At 41.7% G+C, this 12,954-nt stretch overlaps 1 protein-coding gene across 11 annotated transcripts in view; it reads left to right on the top strand.

The window, feature by feature from the left end:
* Positions 1–12,954, top strand: part of cep112 (centrosomal protein 112) — a 134,628-nt gene that overhangs the window by 51,511 nt on the left and 70,163 nt on the right. For all 11 annotated transcript variants that reach the window (XR_009119545.1, XM_058048964.1, XM_058048968.1 and 8 more), the window contains 2 exons: positions 4,767–4,902; positions 8,836–8,943. Coding sequence is in view for 10 of the 11 variants with exons in the window: in XM_058048964.1 (XP_057904947.1) it covers positions 4,767–4,902; positions 8,836–8,943 (244 nt within the window). In the remaining variant the exon portion in view is untranslated. The remainder of the gene's footprint in view (positions 1–4,766; positions 4,903–8,835; positions 8,944–12,954) is intronic.

Genomic DNA, 12,954 nt, shown 5'->3' with positions numbered 1-12,954 from the left:
AAAATGAATGAATGTATTTGTTGGCCCACTGCATCGGTTTCTGGGTGTTGAGTATTGGTTAGGGTTGGCCAAATAGTAGGTGTATGCATAACTGCAGGCCTCTGCACGGCCCGACACCTTGAGGTCCATGGGACTTTTGAGGAACCAGCAGCTTCAAATACCTGTTTGCTGCTTTGTAATGGTTCTCTTGAGTTCGATACATTTGTCTGGCGGAACTGTCCTCTTTATGCCTTTTGTCAGCACAAACCCAGCCACAAATTTCTTCACCGTACGGACATTTTTGTGAATTATTGAATGTTTTCATGTCTTGTCCAAAGCATTGCAATATAGTATGTCAGCAGATCCTTTTCCTTTCCCATATTGCTTGAAATCCACATGTACATTCTGTGAGTCACATGTTTGTTGTGGTGCGGTCGATGGAAATTGCCTTAACAGTCCAGTCGGGATTGCCCCCTTTTCATGTGGACATTTGAGCTAGCCGACCGCCACACACTTCAGGTTGGCGACTGAAACCGTCAAGAACAACAGCAAAGGATAAGTGCATGTATGTGAACTGCTTTCTGTGTCAGTAAATTTAAAAACAAACCCATATTTAACTAGTGGTTGATTCGGGACAAAATCTAACAAATCAGATTTGACTATGAAAATCTCGAGTCGAAGACTGTATTACGGTATGTGCGGTATGATGCTACATAGGGGGTGCCACAAATGTAATTTACAGTTCTGACTGTACAGTGCACGTCTATGTATTTACCAAGTGGTCACCTTTAGTATGCAAAGTGCCAAAATCCTTGCACCCACTCTCCCATGCAGGCAGGTGACGAGAAGCCCCTTCACCCTTACCTCCCTCTCTGTCCCTGCCCTTTTAAACAGCCGTTTAGAACCGAGGGATGAGAGGGACTTCCTCTTTAAGGAAGGCACATCTTTAATTTGAGCCTACTCTCCTTCCACTTTTCTGACCAGGGATCCATTTAAAGCCGACAGGCCGCCCTGGTGCTGGCACTCCTTGGTCTTTCTCTGCCTCTCTCTCTCTCTCTCGCTGCCAGGCCTCCCCCGAGTCTTTTTCTCTGTCCTCTCATCTCGCCCTCATTGCTCTGTTATTGACGGTGACATGCTGTCTACCACCCTTATGACCACACACACTCCACACAGATGGGTTATTTTTCCCAGGAATGGCTGTCGGTTCCATGCGGTCACGGACTCTGTGCAGCTTTTGGAGTATAATATGTTTGAGCGTGTCGCATTTTTTGAAGTAGGATGTTTTTTTTTTCCCCCTCCCTGTATCCTTGAGAGGTAAAAGCTCGGTGGGCAGCTTAAGTCATTCTGTGAGTTGTCAGTCACACGTCAAGTTTGGGATGGTTGCTCCTCAATAAAGACTGTTGTGGGTCGGTACTCGAGTCCGGATCAAATATGATTAGTGTTCACACAGGTATCTTTGTCCTGGGAGCAAAGTTAGTTTATTAATTATTGGAATCCCTCAGGTGTGCATTAAGTAATCACTTGACTTTGCAGCTTTTGTGACGTGATGTAGCTCAATTATTGCAATCACGTGCAAGCAAATCGAGACCCATTTGCACAGATAATGACTCTCAGACTTGAACCATACCAGCAGAGCAAAACCACCAGAATGAGTTTTACCTAAAAAAAAAAAAACATGCAATGCACACTATATTCATCGCCGCTATTTCTTCGAAGAGCTTCTTTTCCCATCATCACATTCCTGTCCTTCCGTTTTAATCTCTCTTCATATCCTTTACTGTCTTTTTCAGCCTTCTAGGCAGCCATGCATTGATTAATAATTACAGAGTACACAAAATTGGGAGAGGAAAGAAGAAAAAAAAAAAAAAACTATTTCTTTGTCGTTTGATGTCCAACATAAGAGAGACCAAAATTACAAAGAGACACAACTCTATAAAGATGTGAGAAAGCTTACATATTCTGTTTTAAATCCTCTGCCCCCATTCCTTTTCCTTTAAGGCCTCCTTCCTTTATGAACGACACACACACACGCACACACACTTGATAGTGTGTTAAATACACATTAATGTGCAGTACTGTATCTTAGTGCTCCCTCGCCCCCTTTTTGTGTAGCTGGTTTGAAGTCACTTCCTGTAAGCTCAAAAAACATATTCTTCCTCCCACTTGTCCGCCTATGGGGAATAATTAATAATCATGCACATTTATTTAGAAGGGCACTAAAAAAAAATAAGTTGCCCAATAAATACATACATTAATAGCCTTGTCCAGATTGTTGCGTCACTGCATTGAAGCCTACTTCCAAGTTTCATTTACTTTACATTGCTATTTGAACGCAAGCCATCTTGTCCTCACTATAAAGCCTGGCTCCCGTATAATAATTCATTCATTCATTTTCTACCGCTTTTTCCTCACGAGGGTCGTGGTGGGTGCTGGAGCCTATCCCATCTGTCTTCGGGCGAGAGGCGGGGTACACCCCGGTCGCCAGTCAATCACAGGGCACATATAGTAGACAAACAACCATCCACGCTCACACTCACACCCATGGACAATCTGGAGTGGCCAATTAACCTAGCATGTTTTTGGAATGTGGGAGGAAACCGGAGTACCTAGAGAAAACCCACGCATGCACAGGGAGAAATCCACACAGAGATGGCCGAGGGTGGAATTGAACCCTGGTCTCCTAGCTGTGAGGTCTGCGCACTAGCCACCCGTATAATAATACGCTCAAATAATTTAAATAATTATAATTTACTGTCCTGTAATCCATCCATCAATCCATTTTCTATACTGCTTATCCTTATTGGGGTTGTTGTCACGATTGGGCTTCACCCCCTCGTGACAGCTCTTAGTTTTCCTCTTTTCCTCTGTTCCTTGTCCATGCTCTTATTTTGTATTTACTTCCTGTGTTACACTGGCCTGTTTTCCGTTGCTTTCCATTATCTCCCGCACCTGTTTCCCGTTTTCTGTGATGTCTATTTAGTTCAGGTGCGCACTCCTTTCATTGTTCATATGTTGGTCGCAATAAATAAATTTTTACCTGCAATTGGGTCCTCCTCTCTGCATCCTGGTGTTGATACACTACGCGACCATGCCGGAACGTGACAGTTGTGGGGTTATGCTAGAGCCTATCAGAGCTGGACAGCTGAACATTTCCATCAAATGGAGCCAAAAGACAACAGTTGGACATCACAAACGCTACAATATCAGACTTTCCATTAATGCATCAGGAATGCGTGTTTGTGTGTAGCACTGATATTCTTCTATCTACATTTGCTGATGTTCTTTTGGCCTGGTTGCATATTAAAGCAAAAACCACTCTGGCATTGGAACTGTATCAATGTCAGTAGAAGTCCAAATTCAGGTATTGTGAAGTAGAAAATTGTGGATTGGTGCATCCCTAATTAAAGCTGCTCCATTATGCATTATTTATAACTGTAATACTATACTGTATATGTGCTTCCAGCACCATTCATTCATTCATTTTCTACCGCTTATCCTCATGAGGGTTGCGAGCGTGCTGGAGCCTATCCCAGCTGTCTTCATGCAAGAGGCGGGGTACACCCTGGACTGGAGACTGTTGATATTTTTAAAAAAAGATTAAAGACACACCTTTTTAATCAGGCTTTTAACTAATATTTTTAAACTTTTCTTCTGTTTTTATCTTTTTTAGTCCTATTTTATGCTTTTAGTCTTTAGCTTTTAACTCCAGTGTTTCCTCAGGGGGGGTCTTCTACACTGGGGGCTGTGTCGGATCTGCTGAGGGGGTGCCATCTTTGGGTCCCTTCGACCCGGCCGGCTGGGGGTTCCTCCCTTTAATGTGGGGGTCCGCCCGTCTGTCGGAGTCGGGGGACCCGGGTGCTGGAGGGAGGGGCTTTCTTTTGTTTCTTTGTTTTCCCTTTAATTGTGGTAATTGTTTTAATTCTGTAAAGCACTTTGTGTTGCATGTCTTTGCAGGAAAAGTGCTATACAAATAAAGTTGATTTGATTTGATGTGATTTGACTGGTCACCAGCCAATCACAGGGCACATATAGACAAACAACTATATATAGACTGTACAGTAGCGTCTCACATAGCTATACTAGTGTTGCTAAAGTTTGTGTCCTCCTGTCGCTACTCCTAAATGGCATGTATGTGGTACAGTATATGACATCTATTACTTAGTGCAGAGTTATAGTGTATATGGAAAAAGTGGATAAAGTGCACAATAGTGCTTCTTGGAGCCTAACTGTGTTGGTGACAGGCGTGGGCAAACACAGATCATTAGCATTAAAGCTGCAGTCACACAATGGCGTGTTACCAGTTGGGCTTATAGAGTACTATTAAACTATATAAATACCGACATCAAGGTCTATACATTAATGCACGACCTCTGGGACTCTTAAAATTGTGTGTAAAATTCTGTAATGTGGAACCTTTAGCACCGTCAGCCTTGCTTGACTCTGAAATGTGGCATACTAAAATAACACCTTCCAGCCTCCAACCTGGAGACTTGACAGCTGCTCGCCGCCGTCGTATGGGATGTTGCGACTCCTGCATGTTCTTGGCACTGACAGCGCTCGGTATGCCTGTCAGTCTTCTCGGTTTGCAACTCTATGACCTGACGTTTGCCAGCAATAGCGGTGCCATATCTGCACGGAAGACACACAAACCCACATACGCAACATGTCAGAGGCGATGTGGATGCTGTGAATTAGTGAATCGGATGTACTGTATGGACTGCACTGGAGTGCTTTACAGTGCTTTTCTCTATACTGTATATTGACCTCTGTGCGTCTTTGCTCGGCAGAGACATGGAGACAGAACTGGACCGAACCCGAGAGAGCTACAGAGGGCAGATCCAGCAGGCTGACGTTGCCCTGGAGCAGTTCAGGAGACAGGTGAAGCTCAGCTCCGAGAAGGCCGAAACCGAACTGAAGCTCCAGGTTCGACGCCAACACATGCAACACATACATACATGATGTAGATAAAAGCATAACACAACACAGTGCAGACACCTGCTTCTTATTATTACACATGTTCCAGTTAGATAGATATTCATGTATATGATCCATTTAAGTCCTGCATGTGTGCCAAATACGCATGCATTTACTTTTACACACATTTAGCCTCCATGTTGTGATTACAGTGGAATGAGGGAGCTGTTAGACAATGCACACACACACACACACGCAGACCTAATTTTTGTTTTGTAGTTGTGGAAGCACAGCCTGACCACAGATGTAAGAGGGCGCCACGTTGACTGTACTGGAATCTTTCTTTTTCTCTCCGACTTTCTCTCCCTCCAGCTAATGATTCTCTCTATTATTCTAATTCATTTCTCATTTTCACATCAATGTGGTGTTGCAGTGCATTCACATATATGCTCGGTTTGGTTAAAACAAACTCTGGTGCGTTTGCTCTGCTATTATGGTTTCATCTCATCCCTGGTGTGCAATAAATGACTGATGGGTCTCGGCTAGGGCTGGGTTAAATTATTATTTTTGCAATCGATTAATCTAGAAAATAGTTTTTTTGATGTGTCAACTAATCTAACAATTCATTTTTAAATCCGATTTGTTGGCCAAAAAGAAAGGAATGCAGTTTTATCCTGTACACAATGTAGTATTTATGGGATATTACTATAGAATCGGCTGCATGGCGGAGAAATTGGTTAGCACGCAGGCCTCGCAACTAGGAGACCCGAGTTAAATTCCATCTCTATGTGGAGTTTGCATGTTCTCCCCGTGCATGCGTGGGTTTTCTCCGGGTACTCCGGTTTCCTCCCACATTCCAAAAACATGCTAGGTTAATTGGCGACTCCAGATTGTCCATAGGTATGAATGTGAGTGTGAATGGTTGTTTGTCTATATGTGCCCTGTGATTGGCTGGCGACCAGTCCAGGGCGTACCCCGCCTCTCGCCCACTATATTGGGTAATATGAGCGTAAAGGTGACTATAGGGGTGTTAGTACATGTCTAGAGGGCTCTAATTGTATTAAAAAGTGTATTTAGATGTTTGAAAACAGACTTTCGAAGCTCTAACTATGAAAATATTCCATTAACCTACTTTGTGGAAATTCACTTAATGACTTTGGGTCTGGAACCAATGAACTCATTCGCTAACAAAGACATATTTATAAATTTTGGATATTTTGGACGCTTTACATTGGTGATGCAACTGCACAATAAAAGATCATATTTGGTGCAGTTTTAAGCTGTTAAAATGGCCACAGGGTGGCAGAAGTGCATTTTATAAGACCTCGGTATGAATGTGAGTGTGAATGTTTGTTTGTCTATATGTGCCCTGTGATTGGCTGGCGACCAGTCCAGGGTGCATAGGCTACATTACTGTTCACATTACATGGAGCCGAGCCGAGATTGAGTGGAGAAAAAACAAAAATCCATTCAGTTAGAGTCCACTTCGGTTAGAGTCTGACATTTTAGGATGAATTAATGACACTAACCAACGTTCCACTGTATATACAATCCAACACTATGGAACACTAGAATTAACACATAATACTTTATGAATTAGTCATTTTATAATTGATGTAATGAACTCTAATGGAGCTAACTGCGGTCAATGAGGTCTCATCATATAATTATCCCCATGTTATTTTCAGTTCATCTGCAGGTGCATTCAGCGGCTGCTTTCTCACACTCAAGTGGGTGTGTCTGTGTATTGCAGTGATAAAAGCAGCCAGGCTAATTAGTACTTCAAGCCAGCCTCGTGATCAGCCTTCCACACCGCGTGGGCTGCCGCTATTTAGGCAAAAGTTTTTCTGCTCAACACAGCTTTAAACTCCCAAAGCTGTCCAGGAAGTCAGTTTGGCTGCAGGCATTTTTGTTTAGTTTCTTGTTCCAGGATGCATATGTGTGCGGTGCAGCAATGAGTGAGGTCATGAATTTTTTAAAGGTTTGTGTGTTATGGAAATGAGACACTGATGAGTGAAGGGTTTTTTTTGTTGTTTTTTTTTTTGCCTAATCAGTTTTGGTGAAGTAACAAATAGTGTAGGGAATGTAGAGTTTATGTGGGTGTTAAATTTATGCTTCCTACATTAGAAAGGAAAGTTTCCCATTTGCACTTCACTTTGCCAGTAGTCAGTTTTACTTTATACACTTTGCTATAAAAACACCAATAATTCATTACTTATCTCACAAAAGTGAGTACACCCCTCACATTTCTTTATTAAATATATTAAATAAAGGAAATTGGATATCCAGTAATAGCATGTTTTCATTCATTCATTCATTCATATTCTACTGCTTATCCACACTAGCGTCGTGGGCATGCTGGAGCCTATCCCAGCTGTCTTCAGGCGAGAGGTGGGGTACACCCTGAACTGGTCGCAAGCCAATCACAGGGCACATATAGACAAACAACCATTCACACTCACATTCATACCTATGGACAATTTGGAGTCGCCAATTAGCCTAGCATGCATGTATAGTAGGTATAAACAGAGGAAATAAACAAAAATAACAGGCTAGCATGTTAGCAGGTCCTTGTTTTTTTTCTGGACAGCTTATTTCCCGCCGTGGCCATTGTCTCCTTGTTTTGTAATGGTGGCTTTAAATGGCTTTACACTCGTATTACCCAATATAGTAGACAGTAAATTAGCCATTTAAGACGTAAATAAAACACATGTTCATGTTCCCTTGGGGACAGGAATCGTTGGAGGTTAGCTTGTCGGAGGTTATGGCCCCATCAGTAGCCCGTGTTCTTACTGTATTGTGATTATTATGTTACGCTCAAGGATGCACGGCGGACGAGTGGTTAGCACGCAGGCCTCACAGCAAGGAGACCCGAGTTCAATCCCACCCTCGGCCATCTCTGTGTGGAGTTTGCATGTTCTTCCCGTGCATGCGTGGGTTTTCTCCGGGTACTCCGGTTTCCTCCCACATTCCAAAAACATGCTAGGTTAATTGGCGACTTAATTGTCCATAGGTATGAATCTCAAGAGACGGCCTAAAATACTCTTGACACACCACTGCATCTAATAGCTAATACTAGGGTGTCCAAATTGTGACATTGGGAGACATTTTTAATGACCTGCTGCACATTCTAGATATATAATTTAACATGAAAACTAGAATAAAAACAAACCACAAAAATAGAAATTCATCCATCCATCTTCTATACCGCTTTTCCTCACTAGCGTCGTGGGTATGCTGGAGCCTATCCCAGCTGTCTTTGGGTGAGAGGCAGGGTACACCCTGGACTGGTCGCCAGCCATAGAAATACATTTTACTAGAATATGGTAGAAAAATGTCTGCACGTCGGATGCATTGTTAGCGCGCAGGCCTCACAGCTAGGAGACCTGAGTTCAATTCCACCGTCGGCCATCTCTGTGTGGCGTTTGCATGTTCTCCCCGTGCATGCGTGGGTTTTCTCCGGGTACTCCGGTTTCCTCCCACATTCCAAAAACATGCTAGGTTAATTGGCGACTCCAAATTGTCCATAGGTATGAATGTGAGTGTGAATGGTCGTTTGTCTATATGTGCCCTGTGATTGGCTGGGATGGGCTCCAGCACGCCCCACCCTCGTGAGGAGGGTAGAAAATGAATGAATGAATGTTACGGTCATGACTCACCTAGTGGCTAATGTAGAATACTACACTCACTCAAGAATACTAACAGTTGTCTGTATGAAAGCTGTCGGCACTGGGGAGCTGCGGTTCATAGAGATTAAAAATGCTTTAAAACATGTGTTTTGGCATTGTGAAGCAGAAAACCATTTTCCAGCTTGATAACAAGCCCAAGCACAATTCCCGAGATGACAAGGTCGAACCCAATTTGAGAATGAAGGATGGTGGAGGTGTGCAGCTCCACCAGGGTGCCTTTCTAGGTGTTATTGTCATTTCTTTCCTCTTGCAGATGGAGAAAGTTGAGGAAGACCTCCAACGCTCCAGGTGTCTCCGTGAAAACCAAACCAAGGAGTTCTCGCTGCAACTCGATGCTGTCAGACAAAAATACGAGCAGCAGGTGTGTTTGCTTACCGTTTTAACTCCACGAGTTACCAGAACCTCCTTCACTTCTATGGCAATAATATCCCACTGGAAAGTATTCCAATCTGCTTTCATTTTCACAATATTCACATTCCACTCTTCTCGCCAGCCACGGTGACTGACATCCAAGTGGAATCATCTTGTTGTTGTTTGTCCCCCATCTGATTTCCATCAGAATAATTTCTCGTGATAAGGCACACGCTTTTGATTAAGCTTTGAACCAAGAATGGAAAAGCGAAGGTAATCTGCGTTGCAGATGCACTGTGACCTTATCATTGCATCTGTTCTTTACCATTCGGGGTGGAGAAACCATTTTCACAAGTCATTTAAATCCTGCTCACTGATAAGATGACTTATTTTACCGACGACTGGATTCAATCAAGCTCCAGCTTTTGGAAATTACCCGCAGAGGCATTGCGGTAACCAATTAACCCTCATTCTTTCAGAGTAGTAAAATAAAGTAAAAGCAAACTTATGACTGAATATAACATAAAAAAAATAGACAAATACATATGTGACTTTCAATTTCAAGCACTTTATTTATCCCTCAGGGTCAAATTAAAGGCACAACGAGGAGCATCAAAAAGAACAGGACATGAACAAACGGAACAGACAATAAAAAAGTGGACACAAAGTTCTACTATTATACATTCATACACACAACTGGGGAGATCATGGGGTGGAAGGGGGGGGCATGAGTGCTTCAGATAATGACGTTTGCACATTTGGAAGTGAGCCCTGAAAGAAGTTTGGGATGGCTCAAAACGCTCGGTTTTAGAGGGCGTGTTAAAACAGTACTTTTGTGATGTCACAGAGTAGCAGGCTTCCTTATATGGGCGTGGCTGTAGTCCAGATACGCTCTCTGTCCTACCCCAAGCTCTGCTTCTGTGTTTCCGTTGCTAGCAATAGCTTGCAGAAAGTGTTTCTTTGGGTATAAGGGGAATATGCATTTGTTTACAATTCCAATTAAAAACACCAAGTGGTTGGAGTTCTTGATATTATTTTTTATTGTTTCATAGAAGTAAACAACTGTTTGTGGTGCCACCAAAACAAAAAATATGGATGTCAGTCACTGTTTTGCTTGAATTTGCTTCTCGCTGAAACCACTCTATGAACCAAAAAGGCTAGAAACAAACTTTTTTTTGAAAGAAGAGAGTTTAAAGTTACATAGTTTCAATGGTTATGTAGTCCTAAATCTTGATATTCTGGGCTCCAGAGCTCTTCTCTGAGAATAGCTGGCATTGAATGAGTTAATGAATTTTGAATTTATGGCTAAATATAGCGTTGTTAGTCCTGCATGTCCCGTTGATGCAGGGCTATTGCTCAAAATAGTCTAGTTTAAACATCCATCCATCCATCAATTTTCTATGCCGCATATCCTAATTAGGGTAGCAGGGGGTGTGCTGGAGCCAAGGAAGGAGTGGCCAAAACTTATATACACAGTAGGTGTTGCACTAATTAGGAGCAGTAGGGGGTACACGGTGACGTTCTTAGCGTTCTACATCAACGTGACAACACAAACACATCAGGTATTACTTAAATTAAACAGAAATTTGTATAATTATAACATGAACATATATACAATATTTACAATAACATTATAACCCTGTTACATTTGGGCGAGAGGCGGGGTACACCCTGGACTGGTAGATTAAACAGTATTTTTTCTTATTTACAGTATTTTTATTTTTATTTTATTATTTTTACAGTATTTATTTATAAACAGTATTTATTTTTTAAACAGTATATTTTCTAGTGCACCTAGTGCAGGGGTGGGCAAACTACGGCCCAGGGGCCACATCCGGCCCGCACGTTCTTTCCAAAGTATTTAACTTAAACTTAACATACAACCTGGCATCATGGCTTGAGCCAACCTTTTGATGGTTTATATAGCTGTTTTATCAATTTTGTTATTTGATATGGTCTGCTGTTTACAACACACACACTTTTACAGATATAATACTTCCAGGTGGACTGTCCGCGAGTCAAAACATTAACCATCCCTGTTGTAGTGGAAATAATGTAAAACGTATGCATTCAGGTGTCCCTAAATTGCCATAAAAGGTCCTTTAAATCAGTGGTCCCCACCAGGAGGAGTTGCATGTTCCCTAACTGGTGTAACATCCACAACTTATCCATAACATTACATTTACATTCACACTCATTCCCAAGCCAAGTGAAGTTATTACTGCATGTAAATTGATGCAGTTAGAGGTGCAAATCTGAAGAAAAAAACATCCATTTTGTATTCATTGTATGCTTTATGTGGGTAAATGTATGTTTTCATTTATAGTCCAAGGGTACATCGTCACTGAAATGCTGCTTAGAACCATCAAAAGATTGCATTTATATACATAGAAGCCACATATTCATACTTTTGTAGCACTGAAGTGTACAGTTTCATCACTGTCTTGGCTACCGACGTCACATTGTCACTATGAGGAATTATTAAGTCGGTCTCATGTGGAAAAAAGGTACACTCAAAATCAAATCAAAGTGGGAATTGTGTGAAATAATTCCAGAGTGGGGGGGGGGGGGGGGGGGGGGGTGCAGTTGACAGTAGGCTACACAGGGTTAGCGGCACATCAGGAAGCCTTTTGTCTTAAAGATAAAAACATATAAAGATGAAGGGCCTGTCGATGTGATGATGAGCGCATGAATGCCTGTGACATGCTGTCACTGATTAAAGGGGAGAGAAAAAGAAGAAACATACATACAGTATGCAGATTATTCATAGAATGCTGTCAGCTATGTTGTCTAAATCGACACTTGCATTCCGAACTCAGTGGTTTGCAGTGGTGTAGAACATACTATACTGGCGTTCTCATATTTTGTAATTCTCATGGAGCTAAGTACCATAATACAGTTGTGGCCAGTCTGTGTATACCGCGGTGTCCAAATTTTCATAACTGACAAATGAAAGGATGTAAAGCCCACTTATATAGGTGAAAAAACATATTTCAAGTATGAAGTTTTGGTCGTTGCTCTGTTTTTTTCTATTATTATGCCTTATTTTCATAATATTTTACTGTATTCCCATAATATGAAAACTCTTTCCCCAACCTAATTTTCCCAAAAACTTGTTTTGTTCAACTCTGTGCTATTAAAATTACATTATTTTTCCTCATAACTTGCTCATGAGGGTTGCGGGGGTGCTGGAGCCTATCCCAGCTGTCTCCGGGCGAGACTCAGGGTACACCAGTCACCAGTCAGGATGTGCTATACATATCACTATATTGACAGTTACTATGGTACCCATTATGTCATTGGATGGTCATATCACCTTGTACAAAAATAACATAAAATATATATATTAGGAAAGCAGGAAGTGAACAAATGTAACAGTTACTGACTGAAAAGTACCAGATGGAGGATTAGGATTTCATAAGCTTTGCTTCTTCCTACTCCTTTTGGACATGTGGAACTGTGAACTGATTATGGGATGCATTCAATTGTAATCTGATGCATGTTCAAATTAAATTAAACCATTACCACACCCTGGACTGGTCGCCAGCCAATCACAGGGTACATATAGACAAACAACCATTCACACTCACATTCATACCTATGGACAATTTGGAGTCGCCAATTAACCTAGCATGTTTTTAGAATGTGGGAGGAAACCGGAGTACCCGGAGAAAACGCCACACATAGATGGCCGAAGGTGGAAACGAACTAAGCTGTGTGGCCTGTGCGCTAACCGCTTCACAATGTGCAGCCTTCATATTAATAGTTTATCGTAAAATTGCGACTTTTTTCTCTTAATTTTCTTACATTATTGTCATAAAACTTCACCTGTTTTTTTCCATTCCTGCTGTTTTTCCCCCAACTATTTACTTTCTTCTTGTAAATTTTGGCTTTATCCCCATAATATGTAGATGGGTTTTTTGGGGGTTTTTTTGTTGTTGTTTTTTAAAAAAAAAAAAAATCTTTTCTTCTCCTAATTTCCACTTTCCTCTCAGAATATTTTTAAAAAATATTTTTAATA

This window comes from Doryrhamphus excisus, chromosome 15, assembly GCF_030265055.1.
Source record: "Doryrhamphus excisus isolate RoL2022-K1 chromosome 15, RoL_Dexc_1.0, whole genome shotgun sequence".
In the NCBI taxonomy this organism is placed as follows: domain Eukaryota; kingdom Metazoa; phylum Chordata; class Actinopteri; order Syngnathiformes; family Syngnathidae; genus Doryrhamphus; species Doryrhamphus excisus.
Note: the sequence above shows the minus strand (reverse complement) of the source record. Positions and strands in the feature narration are given on the sequence as shown.